The sequence below is a fragment of the Sebastes umbrosus genome, chromosome 20 (assembly GCF_015220745.1).
Source record: "Sebastes umbrosus isolate fSebUmb1 chromosome 20, fSebUmb1.pri, whole genome shotgun sequence".
Classification (NCBI taxonomy): domain Eukaryota; kingdom Metazoa; phylum Chordata; class Actinopteri; order Perciformes; family Sebastidae; genus Sebastes; species Sebastes umbrosus.
Genome location: NC_051288.1, coordinates 14,698,192 through 14,715,477, shown reverse-complemented (window position 1 = coordinate 14,715,477; position 17,286 = coordinate 14,698,192). Strand labels below are relative to the sequence as shown.

Here is a 17,286-nt window from a genome sequence, read left to right as displayed (position 1 = left end):
CGTGTGACGTCACCACAGGTGAGATCTTTTTCCCCTTTTTTTATCAGAGCATTTGATTTTTTTGATTGCTGTCGAGATGAAATGAAAATTTCAGAAAATATAACAAAAAATATATCTAAAAACATTCTTTAAAGCTTTAGTAGGCAAAATGTTTTTGGTATCATTATTGGGCAAAAAATTCCATAATAACTTTTCAGCATATTGTAATTCAAGTGTCCTGATAGATACTTCTGCACCTCTTCATGCCCCTGTTTTCAGGCTTTCAGGCCAATAACAGGTCATTTCAGAGAGAGAGCGTTCCTATTGGCTGTGCTCCAACTTGTGGGCGGTGCTTGGTGTTTCCTCAACTTGATCTCAACATAGCTGCCAGGTCACAAACTTTCTTAATTTACAGCTAAACAGTACACTACAAGATGTTTCTGAAAACATTTGAGGAGAGAAATAGGCATTAGAGTAACAGATTATTGATTCATATTTGATTAGCGCTGCGTAGTTTGACCGCTTGATTGGATTTCGCGAGTGATTGACAGCTGCCTCTGTTGAATCTCTCTGAAATTACCTGTGATTGGTCAAAGTCTCCCATCACGGGCTAGATTTTTCTAAAGCCTGAAAAACAGAGCCATGAGGAGGTTCTCTCAGAACACTTTAATTACAATATGCTGAAAGGTTATTATGGATTTTTTTCCCAATGATGCCAAAGTAAGTGATTTAAGTACAGTACTTGTGTAAATGTACTTAATTACATTCTACCACTAAAAAGCTTCTCATTTTCTTTATGTGGTGCATGAATGGCACTGCTAAAAAAAAAAGAAGTAAGGAAACTTTGTGTGTAACTGCTTCTGTACATTTGTTCTAAATGCAGCCCGGCAGCAAACTTCATATCCAATTAACTCACACAAAACATTTAGGATGAAGTACAGATAGTAAATCAGCTTTGCTTTTTGGGCGAATTGCCCCTTTCAACATAATTTCAGCCACTAATCAAATCTTTTGCTCCTGTGTCACAGATTAATGAGCCAAGTTCATTCTGCCTTCTCCTCCAATAAAGCACAGTGCAGTCAGGAATCACTGACATAATCAGCTCATTTAGTTGAATCAATAGCAGCGGCTCAGGCGTGCCCTTCCTTCCAGAAACTGTTTAAAATATTGCTCTCCGGCACAGTCCGCTAATTCCGGGTAATAAGGAGCACTCGGTTTCAAATATCACCACTGGTGTGGCACCCTCTGTTGAGTTCCTTAATGCAAAATTATGCAGTCATCAAATTAAACGTGAGAGTTTTAAAACCTGGTCATTCTGCAGCTTAATGGTCCAGCTTCTTTCAGACTTCAAATAAGATAATTCACCGTAATGTGGTTCACAATTAAAAAAGTTCTCCCACCTTTATCTTTGCTGAAGGAGAAAGATCCATGTGCTCTGATCCAGTGGGATGAGGGGAACTAAAATACAGTAAACTCTTCAGAATCTCACAGCCTGTAATCAAGTTAAAGATTTTATATATTTCTCTTTCGTGACTAATGTGTGCATTTAATATGTAATATTATGTGCGCACATGGGCTTGTATATCAATCAGTTAAAATCGAAATCATCACTCAGCATTGACACGACCTTTTCAACCAAATGTATTTGAAAATACCATTTTAGATTGACAAATCCCAGCCCGTTCTCGTGTGTTACCAACGCTTAAGGCACCCTTTGGCGTCGGTCTGAGACGTACCGAGCTTTCCATTAACTACACCGTAAACCCATCCGCGTCACGATTAAACGCTCAGGGAAAGTGCGTTGGCAGTGTGGTTGTACATAGTAACATAGTAGTTTTAATCCTAACTTAACTATAATGGTTTTATTGCCTGAAACTAAGCACGTGTTTTTGTTTACTTCACAACATAAAGCACATTTTTACTGCGACCAAAAAGTGACGTCGAGGGCATGTTAAGCATGTGTTTACTGTGACTGAAAAAAGCGGTTGGACAAAGCGTCAGTATATGACGAGTTGGGATAAGAATGCGTTTCAAAGCCTCAAGATTGGGATATTCCAAATTTTAAATGTGACACTTTTCAAGTTTCAAATAAACCAAGAGTTCGATGAGAACATTGATACCACTCTGACTCTGTCTGATAGCAGCATCAATCTTCTCCTGACTCTTAGCGAGAAAGCATAAAGAGCGTATATCAACAATGTCAAAACTATTGCTTTAGAAAAACCCATTAAAAAACAGTTCAAAGAATAGAGTGAAGCTCTGAAGCGTTTCCAAGAACAAAGTGAAATCTGCAAATCTGAATCAGAAAAGCACTGACCTCTCTGCTGTCTTGTTTGTTCTACAGATAGAGGAGACATCAACACAGCACAGTTAGCCAAAACTCCACGTTTCAATGGATGAAATAGTCTTTTATTTGGATAAAGTTTGCCAAGCAACTTGACAAGGATAAAAAGGCAAGTTTGAACAATACAAGACTTCATGTGTCAATGCAAAGTGTCAGGCAAATTCAAGATAAGTCGCACCAGTAGACGTAGTACTGAATGAAACAAGTGCGGTTCCATACAAAGACACCAGTCGCTTAAAGGGCCATAAAAAGTTCATAGACTTTTTCCTCAAGTTTTCCCTCATTATCTTTTAGCAAAGTAGAAATATAACAAGTCCTCTCATTCTAGGTCCAGTTTTTCCAAAGGGGCTGCAGCTCTTAGATCAGTCGGGCTTAAGGGATGCTCTGATTGCAATATTGAGCAGTTACGAAACAGACGTTTTAAAGGTGGAGTCAGCGATTCTACAATACACTTTTTTTTTGTCAAATTCAGTGAATAGCTCCTCATGGTCCGCTAGCTGTCCATTCTGTCTGTGCTGAAAAAAAGATCTGCTGTTAATACACAGCCCTGGCTCTGTAAATGAGCAAACAAACACAGTGGATCGGACTATTCCTGCCAATTCCAGCCAAGGGGCTTTGTGCTCGTGCACAGTACCCGTATGTGCCGGTCTGATGTATAAAGAGAAAGGCAGTGGGAGCGAGAGCGATGGTAAATCTCGAGGAGGGGGTATTTGTTTGGATGTTGAGTTCAAGTATCAACAATGTTTCTCCAGAATTGCTGACTCCACCTTTAATGAGTAAACTGGCAAATAGTCAATTAGATGCCCAGCTACATGTCGTTTTTTTAATGTATTTTTATCATCTGTCTCTGAATTTAAACAAAAATAAATTACATTATTTAGCTGATATGTGAGGAATCTTACATCTTATTGAAATTCAGTTTGAACACCAGAATATTCTGATTCACCTTTTAGCTGAGCACCAATCTGTTAATTAGGTGTCTTTTAATTGGATTGGAGCATCCCCATTAGTTCCACAACTAATGAACAGAAATGATGTCTGAATGCTGTAATGATCTTGGCAATAAGGAGCGAGCACAGTGGAGTCACGATCAGAGTTTAGTCATGGGTATGTGAAGGCTGTTCCACGGGCCCATCCATAATTCCTCCTCATCCGACTGCGTTCTGTCACTCGGGCACTCCAACGGCTCCCCCATAACGAGGCCGTCGTCGTCTTCATCATTACTGACGTCTACCTTCGACTCTCTCTCGCCTTCTTTCAACTGGTCTCTCTCCGCTGTGCACTGAGGCGGCTCCACGCCGCCCTGAGCCGCTTTGAGCAGGTTTGATTTAGACGGCAAACTGTCAGGCGCCGTGTTGCTTGTGCTGGTCGAACCCAAAGAAACTCTGGATTGCAGAGTGTTAAACATATTCAGCGTTTTATTGTTGTCAGTGTTAGAGAAAGAGGAAGTGGCCGTCGCAGAGGCGGCTATTCCCGAACTTTGGAAAGTGCGCAGCGTGTGGCACCCGCCGCCGTCTGCTGCTGTTCTGGGGTTGTTCAGGGGTACTCTTTCCTCCAGCGTGGCAGCCATTTTTTCGAGTTTTTTAAAGTGCTTGGCCAGCCGGGAGCTGAAGACGGGTGAGGTGAGTTTGAGGTTGTTGTTCGTGGTGGTGGTGTGCGTGTGTGTGGGACCTGTGGCGTTTACTGTACGTCGGGTGCGGATGATGGAGCCATTCTGAGCCACGTAGATACTGCCGTTAACGTTAGCGTGGCTGTTGAGGGTGGTGGGTAAGCGGCTGCGTTGGGTCTCCGGCATGCTGTCCTCACCAGTGGAGCTGGTCTCATATTCCCGGTCCAACACCAACTTGATCCGACGTTTTTTATTGCCGGGCTGGAAAAAACACAAAAATAATGTCATTAAACTTCTGCCACTGAGTCTGAGGGAATTAATTTGTGCTCTTTAATAAAGACTCACTATCTATTCTTATTGAGCCCCGTTCACACAGAGAAACACAAGGTGCACTGATGATACCAGGCAAAAATGTTGCTGTGGCACAGTCTCATCATATTGTACATATTATAAACCTTTTTTCACCTTGTGTTCTAAGACAAAAAAACAATTACAGCCACATCACTGTTCTATCCTGTCACACATTTTCCACTGAAATAAATGTAATCAAAAGAGGCCTATTATGCTTTTGTGCTCCCTTTCCTTTAGTGTGTCATATAATTTTTTTTGCATGTAAAAGGTCTGCAAAGTTATAAAGCCCAAAATCCACGCCAAAGGGAGTTACTCTCCCCCACAGAAACACTGCTCCTGAACTGCCTGAAACGCCTTGATTGAAGTCCCGCCTTTTCTTCCGTAACATGGTGATGTCACCAAGTAACACATTTGCATAATACCTGCCTAACGGCTAGTTTGGCACACACTCAAACTAAATTAGTTAGAGCAGAGCTGGAGCGGAGTCTAAAGAGTTTGGTTCGGTCGACCAATCACAACAGTGGGCCAGCTGACCAATCACAGCAGACTGGGCTTTTTTAAGGGGCAAAAGCTCAAACAGAGTGTTTCAGACAGTGGGTGAAAAGAGGAGCTGCAGCACAGCAGGTATGAGAAAAATAAAGCATATTTTGAACATTAAAGCATTTAAACATGTTCTAGTAGAAACCCGAAATACAAGTATGCACCTGAAAATAAATATAATAGGTCCTCTTTAAAAGCTTCTCCTAAGTGACGCATCTTTGAGCTTCCTAGAATTTTTTTTCAGTGTAATTAAAATTGTTTTCAAGCCCCCATCTTTTTCATTTATGTAACATTAGGTAGCGAGCGAGGTGTTTCAGGCAGTTCTGGAGCAGTGTTTCTATGGGGGAAAGTAACTCCCTTTGGTGTGGACTGTGGGCATTATAACTTTGCAGACCTTTTGCATGCACAAAAAACTATATAACACACTAAAGGAAAGGGAAAAAGCACAATAGGTCCTCTTTAAAAAAGGCTTTAAAACATGTGAACCACACTGGACAGTGACATCAGGGCACTGACAACAACCGTAGTACATTTCTACTGCAGCAAGGTGAGAAGTTGAACCACTAGAGGTCAGGAGAGACAACATCTTCAATTCATGTTCACTTCTGTAAGCCCAAATGTAATCTGTGACAATTTTACCTTTAAGATGTTTGTCCTGTTAAATCAAGAAATACAAAATAAAAAGTAGCACTTTCACCCCCACTGCAAACACACTGCAAAGCAAAGACAGGTCAGTGCAGCAGTGTTCACTCCAGATGTTTCATTTGGTAGGAGAGTGATTTATTGATTTAAAAAAAGGGAGAAAGCATTGGGGAAATGCTTTTAAAAATAAAATGTATCCACATTTGATGTAACTCTTTATAACACAAAACCCTATATGACAGTAGAATCTCCTCTATGATAGGTCAGAGCAAACACTGCTGTACACACACACTTTGGAAGAAGATAAGGGCTGCTGTGAAAATAACTATATGACCCTCAAGTATTTCCATTTAACCCTGATAGTATAGAGGAAGAATATGTTCACCATTACAAAGAAAGCATCTTTTCCCCTGCAGATAACAGGTACCGGAGGAAAACCGACTGATACAGGGGGAATGATGTACACAGAAAAAGAAATGACTAATGTAGGCAGCTTGAGCGAACCTTAAATGCAACAAAGAGAGGTCAGTGAATAACTGTCTTTGAGCTGCTGCAGAGAAGTAAGCAGCTGGAAGTGGAGCTTTCACAAAAGGAAAAATGAGACAAGTCAGCTCAGGAGAAAATCTACGGAAGTAAACCAGTCCACCACTTCTTGTGTCAGAGTAGGAGAGCTGTTATAAAGGAAGGAGAGACGGACAAAGAAGAGGAGAGAGGAGGATAGGCTGATTGGAAAAAGGGGATTCAAGATACAGGCAAAATGAAAAGGCAAAGGCCCACATGAAGAGATACTTTGAGGGGGCAGCAGAGGACATGAAGGTAATTTAAACTCCTGTGAATGTAGATCACACCAAACAAGGAAAAAAGAGAGAGATTACAGTAATAAATTCCACCCAGGTAATGACTGCACACCCAATCCAGGCATTTTCACCGAGATCTTACTTAGTTGCAAAGAATTTAATCTTGTGGGGGTTGCTAAGGCCTCATCTGCATTTCAATCGGCCGATTAATTTTTTCAAAATCCACCTCTTCTTCATCCTCGTCTCTCTCCCCACCATGGCCGCTGCTTTTCTCCTCCTCCTCTGTGTCCTCAATGATGGGCGACAAGACATCTGAGGTGTCCATCACGCCCGAGCTGATGCCTGATTGGTTGGTGGCTCGCCTGCTCGACGAAGACTTTCGTGATCCTACGCTTTTCATCCCTTCCTCCTCCTCCTCCTCCTCTCCTGATTCTTCATCTTCCTCGCTCTCTTCCTCGATTGTTTCATGAGAAGAACTGGAGTGTCTAGAACTCTGGGGCCTAGAACCTGAATATCTCGAACTTTTAGAGTCACTGCTGCTGTTTCTATCCGTCTCTTTGCCGTTTGTGGAGCGGCTGCTTCTTTCTCGCCGTCTGCTTGTGCTTCCTCTCTTTAAGTTGGCACTACTTCTTCTACTCTTACTACTAATACTGTTGCTACTTCTGCTCGACTCTTTCCGTTCATCCTCGCTCTCCAACTCCTTCTCAGACTCTGACCCCTCCTCATCTGTCTCTCCGTCTGTGTCGGGAGTTCCCTCGTCCCTTTCTGTCTCTGTATCAGATTCGGTCTTGTCGTGCTCGACTGTAACAGATGACGTGGGGCTACTGGCGTCGGAGGGACTACATTCTGATGGAGACTCTTTGCCGCCACTTCCTGTTTCCGAATCACTGTCGCGAAATCGCTTTTCTCTCTTCTTCCACCACACCTCGGAGGAATTTTTCTCATCTCCTATCTCCCTCTCCCACCTCCTCCTCTCCTCCCCCATGGCTCTCTCAGACACCGATGCAGAAACGCTCATATCTCCTAAGGAGCCATACATCTCCCTACTGTTATCCTCTCCTCTGTCCCAGCTTTTTCCGTCGCTCCACCGTTCATCTCCCACCCTGGCGGGTCCCTGGAGCCTTCTGGTGAGGGAGATAAGACTGAGGGCCTCGCTCAGCTTTTGTTTCACTGGCGGCGGTTTGCTGGCTTCGACGGATGTTTGGAAATAACTCCCATCGATGACCACGCCGCCGTCCAGGCTGGCAAAGTGGCCAGGGAGCTCTCCCCGATGCCCTTCGACAGCATTTCTCATCCCATTGTTTGTCATGCCAACTCTGTTGCTTCTTCCCTGTGTTTCCATTTCTCTTCTTTCCCTCCCTCTTTCTGTTGCTTCATCTCTTCCTCCAACTCTGTTCTCTCCTTTCCCTGCGTCTCCTCTCTCAAATCCCCTTCCCACTCTTTCCATCTTTCTTTCCTCCAGTCTCTCTCTACCTCCTTCCCCCTCTTCCATCGGCCTGACTCTGGCTTTTTTCCAGGGCAGGTGGATGGCCGGAGGTTGTCCAGATGTTTTACTACCAGCGGACAGCAGTGTGCCCGCTGTCATCACGGCCTTCAACCTGGCGGCCATGCTTGAGCCCTTAGGCTTTGTGCTCGTGGCTGTACCACCTTCTGACGGTTGGTGTTTGTCGCCCTCAGTCCTCGGGGCTGCTGGGGTCTTTCCTGACGGCCCATGAGAAGGTTTAGGATGGGGCTGGAGGTTGGCAAGGTGTGGGGCTAATCTACCTCCTTGAAACACTCTCCTCACCTGTTGTCATGAAGATATTAGTCCAAAACCAAATAAAAACAAATTAGTAAAGGAACAACATTTAAACTGCAAAAAACATCTTCTCAACCTAATATTCAAGAAAGTCTGTGTGTGTTGTAATCCGAGCTTCTTTGCGCTTTGTTGACATTGCCAGGCTGGTGCTTTTAGTGTATGTTCGTGCATATGAGCGTGCCCCACTGGCTCGCAAACTTGTGATGTCATAGGTTTTAAAGTCTGGAGCTGCTCCATAGAAAATGAACTGGAGACTGCTACCCAAATGAGCTTTATTCTATTGTAGTGTTCTCAGTTGTGAAGCAGAAAATGTTCCCATATACTCAGATCATTCCCCTGGGTGCTCTCAGTGTCATCTAGAACAGTTCTCCTAATTCATTGTCTATTGAGCGGATCCACAGTCTATACCCTATGACATCACAAATTGGAGTTTTACCGCTCTAGTTTTTGGATTTGGGAGAGAGGTGTTCATGTTAACTAATATTTTTGGACTGTCTTAGACATTAGGAATAACATGTATTAATACTGAAAATGGGCGTAGTTCCCCTTTAACACTTTTTGCCTGAACTATACGATTCAGCGCTTTCACCGCATTTCTGTTTTGTCTCTATTAGAATATTATGCAAAATCAATAAATGTCAACAATTTCTCTTCTTCTTTACACACCATGGATGCTGGCACTAGCCTGTGTTAGTGAGTATCTAAGGGTTTGTGTTCTGTTTCTGCAGTATTCTCTGTCTTTACCTCTCCGTCAGACTCCTGTGGGCTGTAATAGTAGCTGCCGTCGTCATCAACGACCACTTCTCCATATTCATCATAGAGCGCGGAGGGTGAGATCAGTTTCCTGCGACTGCCGTACTGAGGAAGGTCATACCTGGACAGAGAGAGGGAGAGAGCATTACAGATAAGCAACAAGAAGCTGTGCAAAGCAGAAATGGCAAATTCTCAATTTCACTGCTATATAATTTAAGGGTTATTTTTCTGATTGCTTGCTATGTGTAATAATAATAAATAAAAGGAAGCTGTGGTTTTGTACAAGAGCTTCAGCAACCAGAAGTGAAGACAGCAGAGAGAGCTGCGTTTAAATAACAAAACTGTTGCACTAATGCTTATCCACAGCCACTTAAAGCAATAACACACAGGGCAACGCTGCGGTTTCACTCCAATGATAAGCAGTGTCTAATGACTTGCCTAAACAAAGCTGACTTAATCACAAAAGGAGCATTTTGTTGCCAGGAGACATTTTGTTAGCGGAAAACACTGGAATCAATTTTTCCTCCCTTTTGTCCTCCCACTTTGCCTGTTGCCGGGAGCGCTGGCTGGCTCCACCGGCCAAAAAACTGTGTTGTGCATCACCACTTGGGCTCCGTGCCCTGCGGCAAGCAACTCGGAGAGCTAGCGGGTCAAAAAACACATCTTTTCAAATGCTATCCTGGAAACAATACGTCCCCGTGTGATTAAAGTAACAAATCTGCTGGAAGTCCTTTGGCTTGGTTCTGTACCAGAGTTGTACAGAAAAGTTGCCCCGTGTAATCACTCTGCTCAACCGGTGGGAAAAGTTGCCCTCCTATTACATTAAGTAGCCAAGTAATAAACAAATGGACGAGAGCAAGTGGATGACTGATGTGTGTGGATGAGGAAAAGGGTGGAGGTGTGTTTGGGAAATTAGAGGCGAGGGAAAGGAAGGGTCAAAACAGAAAGACCATGTCATAAATGTTGCACTTATAATCCTTACAGTATGGCCTCTGCAAGCTAATGTAATGAGTCTTAACCTTCCATTAAAACCTACTTATGGGATTTCACAGTCATTAACCCGCAAACTGAAGTGCATACACAATCAAATTAGTTAAAGTCTGGAGTAACTCTTTGCTTAGAGTGGTCTTTTTTCCCTTCTTCCCTTTAGTCTTTCCTCCCTTTCTTTTCTATTCTCACTCCTAACCCTCTCCATGTCTCCACTAGGGGACACTCATGAACTGAGAATCACTTCGTGCAGTTCAAAGTTGCCAGAATCACCGGCGTTACAGCCAAGACCTGATGGTGTGTTTTTGTAGATGTGTGTATGTGTGTGTCTTGTGTGCGGAGAAAAAATGGGCCAAATTGGATCACTGGCTCGTTTCAGAAGGGTCTCCAAATAATGAATTATTGTTTAATGATCAATCCCACGATGTGTGATCACATCCACACAGTGAGGGGTCTCCACATGACAAAGAGTACTAGTCCTGTATGCTTTAATAGTCACTGGATGACAAAACAAACCCACTTTTTGATGCCCAAATGAAATGTGTTTTGCTCAGTTTCATAATTGCCGGCTTGAATTAATCTACGGCTTTGTTTCAAAGTGAAACAAATAAAAGAAAGTTACTCAGAGGAAATTAACATATTTTTTTCAAAGGACCATAGCTTTTGCTGACAAGATTAGGCATTTTGAGTTTGTTATTTTCAAAACAGTTTTTCTTTTTAATTAAATCTAAATTGGGGGAGTCTATCTTTACTAATTGTGGTAAATACTAAAAAAGCCTGTAAAAACAATTGACCAATTATATTGTTTTCTGTGGCTCTGCAGTGAGCTTTGAAAAAAGATATTCAAGTGATGTCACTTGAGTAATCTCAGCATGGTCTTCGACACCACACATTTTTAACAGAAAGCATGCGTTACACACTGTCAGTGAGGGGATTGAAAGATTTACCAGACAGAGGGGCTCTAAAGAAAAACGCTTTATGGGAAGTGTGAGACCGAATGTTTGTGGAGCTTGACACAAACTAGGGACTAATGCCGAATTCACACCAGAGCAGCAGTGAAGTGCAGCCTGTGGTGAGCTGCCATGTAATGTCTATGTAAAGCTGTGGTGGCTGCTCCTGAGCTCAACGCACTGTGGCCATTTGATTCTGCATTCGAAGTGCAGCCAAACTAAAAGTTGGGAAAAGTTTCACTATTAGCGGCAAAGTGCGGCCAGATCAGTAAACAGATCCTGTGACTCCTGTGACATGTTGACTTATGTTACAACGAATTTCTTCCTGCCTTAAACACAAAATTCGCTATAAGAGACAACACTGAATTCATTACATGGGCGCAATGGATAGCGCTAGTCCCAAATGGGGCTAATGAATGAATGACATGAGCTAGAAGCTATCGTTTATCTGCCTAGAGCACAATCACTACTGTTTAATCTTTCATACATCCTTTATTTTGCAACCCGTCCCTGATTCCAAGCTGTTTTGCTATCACCTGTGACAATCTATCTTTAAATGCTGCATCTCTGTGCTCTTTTATGTCTTTATCGTAAAGTGCTTTGTGCTGGGAGGACGAAGTGAATGTTAATCAGATGATATAGGGATGATGATGTTTGCACGGACGGTGGCTCTGAGTAGTCAAACAACCCTCTTTTGCCTTGCAGAAAATCGCACCTATTCCGAAAACTGAAATGACGGACGAAAGATTCGGAGTTGGTGTGATTGACACAACGTGAGGTTGTATCTATTTTTAAACGTGCAACAATTATGGACAAAAAATACGGACTTGCTGTGCAAAGGCCTTAAGCTGCTCTCGACCTCTGCTGCTCATGAAATATGAAGCTGGAACCATGAGACTATTAGCTTATTTCTTGGCCAGGAACTGTCAAAAAATAGTCCAGGACATAACCCCTAGTAAAACCACAACATTATATTCTTTGTTTTTTGTGCGAATTAAAGAAATGAGATATAACATTTTAATTAGAGAGCTTTAGAGATGCTGGTAGACGGATTTTGTTACTTTTGGACCGAGTCAGATTAGCCATTTCCCCCAGTTTCCAGTCATATGCTAAGCTGACTAGCTGCTGCCTTTGGCTTCATATTTAGTGTACAGAAACATAAATGTGGTATCAAACTTCTTATCTAACTCTGCAAGACACCTAAAATGTTGAACCATGTTTTTAATATTGTTTGCAATTAATGTCATCATGCACCCTGCCTAAAACTAGCTGCTCTTTTTGTTCTCACCTTTGTCCTGCTTCTGATTATAAAATGAAAACTGCATCTTCATTGAGCCGATAATGCCAGATTTCACTCTCCTCATCCTATTTTTTTTTTATGTGGGTGCCCTAACTCAGCACCTTCCAGCTTTTTGACAGTCACACTGCTCATCACCCACGCCAATAACGAATTTGGAAAAGCGAGATTTAATCCCCTATTGCTCCGTGACGTGTACGGTTGGGTATTTTACTCTTGACTAGAGGGCAACATGAATCTGGCTTGTTTTGTTGTTTTTGTTTTGTTTGTTTGTTCGTTTTCAGACGCGCATCAAAACATCAGACCTGTGCAAGAAATGGTTCAAGTTATTTCCAGCATCTGTATCAATCCAATCAGAATCGCGCCAATGGCAGATGGCTACATTCCCACATGCAGAGAAAATCCCATTTTGATCTCATCTTTTGAAGGCGGATGAAAGAAAAGGTCAAAGGGTTACGAAACATCCTTCCAAATGGATTAGTGTAGCTGTGGAAAGTAAACACTGGAACAGCTGTTGCCAGAACTTGGGCATGAAAACTTTGTCCGTGTCCTGGGAGGCGGGTTGAGCAGTTGTTAGCGCAGTCTTTTGAGAAAAAAAAAAAAGTCCTGCACCTTTCATTTACAAACTGCGACAAATAAAGTGATTAGATCTGAGTCCCACCGGGTCACAAAGTCTGATTTCCTGCTCTTGTGTATGTACAGAGTCAGACATGAGTTTGTGGATGTTGCTCTAAGCCAACAGCATCTGGCCCATTGTCTGCTTCCACGGCTGGCTGCCTGATTAGCTGCTACAGTATTGCAACGCTAGGCAGAGAGAATTAGCTCTGTGTGTGTGTGTGTGTGTGTGCGCGTGTGTGCATGTGTGGGAAAGAAAGAATGAGCGAGAGAGCATTTCTGAGTGAGTGAATGAACGTGTCTGCCATGAGAGAATTTATGTGTGTGTGTGTGTGTGTGTCTGCTACTGTGTATTTAGGTGAGTGTGGGTGGGTGTATAAAATCAAGTTCCCGCGAGTCTGCAGCTAAAATTATAAGAATTACACAATGCATCACAGATGGCAGGCTGGGTTTTCAGAAACACACGCACACACACACGCACATACACACACACACACACACACACACACACTTGGCAGGGATGCAATAAGTCCTCGGAGATCTTGTTCATGAACGCTTTGATCCAATGTATCTCTGTGCGCTTCAATATATTGCCATTTCTATACAGTACTTCCTGCTTTTTCAACAACAGGCACAACACACACACACACATCTACAGTACATGCACACCCCTACACACTTTGAACAAAAATCACTGTCAGATCTTCCCTCCCTTTCCCTCTTTTGACTTCCTGTGGTTCAAAAACATATTAACCACACGTGAGTGCGAGTAGGCTGGCACGAGGCAGGTCATCGGTGTCAAGATTTCACTGTGTGACTGACGCGGTCGGCTCGATATCATAGCAGCTGCCGCTGAGGTTGACAGAAGGGTCGGCTGGATGAAGTGCATGCAGAGAACTCCAGACTTGTGTAGGAGGAAATGTTTTTCATCGACGTTGAGGTCAGAGGTCAGAGATGAAACATAGTGGAGTGTATTCACTGCCCTCAGTGTGTTTTCTTTGCCCTCGGTATCTTTTCATTATTTCTTTTTAAAGATTATTCTTTCGGCATTTTCACCTTTATTTGACAGAGTAGAAATGGGGGCGAGAAGGAGGGTCGTGACGTGCAACAAAGGTCCCAAGGCCAGAATCGAAGGTTGCGGTTATATGGCAGACGCTAACCACTCAGCTACCAAGGCGCTCTGCTCAGTATCTTTTCTAGTGTGTGTCACTGCCGGTAAATACAGCATTCACTACACTGCAAGGTAAACGAATAAAACGCTGCAAAACATCACTTTTCATCCACTACTACATTGCTGTTTATACAGCTGTGACTGATTACTGTTTGGGGTCGATAAAATCCAATTGAGCTATTTTTGACAAAATGATAATTATATTGGGAATATGATTTTTAAGGCTGGGCAATATGGTGGAAATCTGTATCATGATATCAATAAGGATATATTCTGAAATAGATGTATGCCAGTATCATGATATGGCAAACATATATGTATGCAAAATCACCAATGTAATAAACTGTGTTCCATCATTATTCATTACGTGACACCAAAAAATGTGTCTTCAACAGCGGGGTTCAGTGTGAAGTGCTAGACCCAAAGTCCAATAAGTATAAAAATGTGAAAGGGTAGCACATCACAGAAAATCGAGGAGGACGAAATACTAAAATTTCACTCGTCAAAACGCTCCGAAGAAGGCTCATTGCCGAAATGCGTAAGCCTACGTCTGTTGTGATGTGAGCCAAGTGAAATGCTAGTAGTTTGTCCTCCTTGATATCACATTTTTATACCCAAAACATGGAATTTTTTACATCTACATTTTCATGACAACTGGGTAACTTCATCTTCTGAGGAAAAGCATGTGATACAATAGAAAGCTCCAGAACAGCTACTAAGTGGGCCTTGTGGTGAGGTTGTTTTTGTCAACTACCATATATTTGTTTTTCTCAGATTAGCTTAATTCTATGAGTTAATTTGAGTTTAGAAAAATTCTAGAAACTTGAAAAAAAATCAAGTATAAGAGTAACTTGAATTTCCACCAACTAGTCAAGTTGCAGTTCATGTCCGTGTCTGTCCAAAATGTCATCACTTTATCATTTTCATCCTAGACATTTGAAATTCCCTACGGACTTTCCTGAGATATTGCTTTCAGGAGAATGGGACAAACGTAAGGTCACAGAAACCTTTGACGACCAAATTCTAATCAGTTCGTCCTCGAGTCCAAAGTGGAAATTTGTGCCAAATTTGAAAAAATTCGTTCATGGTGTTCCGGAGATATCACGAAAATGGGGTGGATGTGAGGTCACAGCGACCTTAGACCACCAAAATCTAATCAATTCATCCGTGAGTCCAAATGGACGTTTGTGCCAAATTGGAAGAAATTCCCTTCAGGCGTTCCTGAGATATGGACAACCCGAAAACATAACGCCTCCGGCATAAAAAATAGCAACTGAGAAACCATCCAAAAGTACAGTATGTTAAGATTATTGACAAACAAACATGCACATACACAAAAAATGATATGCAGGATGTGCATACAAACCCGTGCTCATAGTTGTAATAATCTTGAGTGTAATAGTCCTGACCGGGGTCGATGCCAGATTCCATTGATAACTCCTGTTAGATTGACAGACCATCATTAGAAGCTTTCCACACATACACACGGAGATACCCACACAAATCTATCTCCACACACACACTCATATACTGTATACATACTTATTTTCAAACACATCCCTCATGTGAAATACTTTTTCCAACTCTAATTACGCTGATTGCACTTCCACAGACCCACACACACTCAGGCAGAAACACAGCAAAGAAGTATTCAGAGAAGAGAGACAGAGTACCTCTGGTCTGAGCAGAGAAGGTCGGAGAAGTTGTTGCGTCTGCCAGAGGGAAAGAAAAGCGGTGAAAGACAAGACAAATGGAAGAAGTTTAGGAGCTGTGCCCCGAAATGGTATACATCTATTTTGGAAACGTAAAATCAATACTTCGTTCAATATCGCCAGAATGCAGAGGATCCCGTCTGTGTATTTGTTTTCATTCGGTGTGGTCAATCAGTTTTGTGGGAGTCGGTATTACTGTTGTTATAGTGGATATCACTTTGGAAGTCAATTTCAGCTCCAAATTAAATATTTACAACTTTGAAAATGTATATGGCAATGAAAGCTGGCAATCAAATGCAGTCAGTTGTGTGCAGATGGATTACTTTTTAAACAAAGGCGCTTGTATTACCATCATTGTTGTGGTGCATACTGAAGAATAATCTGGTCACATTTCCCAGCATGTCTATATATATACAGTTTTGGAATAAAGATCATTAAAGATTAACAGTATTCTGCATCTCCAAAGACCACATTTTAAAAGGATTGGTTGACTTTCTATATCAGCGTCTTTGTGTTTTTACATTTTAATATGCGCCATCAATGGATTGCAGACATGGGAGACAGTCAATGACGTAGATACAAAAAAAAATTGTAAATAAAAAGCACTGATTACATGCTGCTCCGTTTGATTACATCAAACAGAAAAGAATAGAAAGAGGAAAAAAACACACAATGAAGGACACGACTGGACGTCAGAGGAAAAGAAGAAAAAGTAAATAATACACATGCAACTACGTAGCGTGCATGCAGAGAAAGACGCGTACCTCATGTTGTCCATATCCGCGCCTGGAAGATCAAAGAGAGAAACAGAGAGAGCAACATTACCATGAAAAACCTGTCATTAAACATAATCCTCCCGATGTGCTTTTAATACACGTCAGCACTTTCCTTACTGCGGAGGAAATTGAGGTTGTTTAAATCAAGACCCAAATGGAAGTGGCTGCTGGAAATATATTACATTTTGCATAATTTAACCTAGTTTCCAAGAAGAAAGCAAGAAGATGATGAAGATGTGTATGAGCATATGTATGGGATTGTGTGTATTTTTAGATTAATGGAGAGATAGGGAGGGTTATATAAGGGAGAAAGAGACTAAAGGACAAAACAGAAAATAGAAACGCTGACAAACTACAGTAAACGATTCCTGCACTGTCATTTAGGCGACTATTTCATTTGATGTTTACTCTGGTAAATTCGATCTTCATAAATATATCTCATTTACAACCCAAATGAGCTCATCCTATTGTTGAGAGAACCGTAAATGGTGGGATGTCAATATTAGCCACCGCAATAATAAATCCATATTTCAGTTACTGTGTAATTTACAGACTAGTTTATTAAAAGTTGGGATGTTTTATTCATGAGTGCAGGGCTATTTATTATCAGGAAAGCAACATGCATGTATTATGTAAAATCTGTGTACTTAAACACACTGTTTAGCATAAATCTGGCACGGTGCTGATGCATACTCTCAACCTAAACGAACGGATAGATGTCAGTTCAAATTTAAGAGCACTTTGCAATCAACAGAACCCTGAATAATGTGGTAAATAGTTGAGCAGCTGATCAGCATGGACATTTTTTCCTACCAAGCTTTCATTTGTTCAAGGTACTCCCTGCCGACTCCAATCAAACCTTTGTGCTGCGTTTAGCTCAGTTTTTCTGCATTGTCTATCTGTACTTTTATTGTATGCCTGTATTTTATTTTAATGTTCAGGACCTTAGGAAGACTAGAGGTATA

The 17,286-nt window shown here is 41.9% G+C and overlaps 1 protein-coding gene across 8 annotated transcripts in view; it reads right to left on the bottom strand.

The window, feature by feature from the left end:
- Window positions 1–2,373: 2,373 nt before the first annotated feature.
- The window catches only part of LOC119479369 (protocadherin-15-like), a 331,261-nt gene continuing 316,348 nt past the window's right edge, over window positions 2,374–17,286 (bottom strand). For 5 of the 8 annotated variants that reach the window (XM_037754884.1, XM_037754883.1, XM_037754886.1 and 2 more), the window contains 6 exons: window positions 16,310–16,331; window positions 15,507–15,545; window positions 15,200–15,273; window positions 8,805–8,934; window positions 6,405–8,048; window positions 4,056–4,193 (listed from right to left, as the gene is read on the bottom strand). In XM_037754884.1, coding sequence (XP_037610812.1) covers window positions 6,438–8,048; window positions 8,805–8,934; window positions 15,200–15,273; window positions 15,507–15,545; window positions 16,310–16,331 — 1,876 coding nt within the window. In that variant the 3' untranslated portion in view covers window positions 4,056–4,193; window positions 6,405–6,437. Of the gene's footprint in view, window positions 4,194–6,404; window positions 8,049–8,804; window positions 8,935–15,199; window positions 15,274–15,506; window positions 15,546–16,309; window positions 16,332–17,286 lie in introns of all 8 variants that reach the window. The other 3 variants (XM_037754889.1, XM_037754892.1, XM_037754888.1) reach the window with 2 other exon arrangements.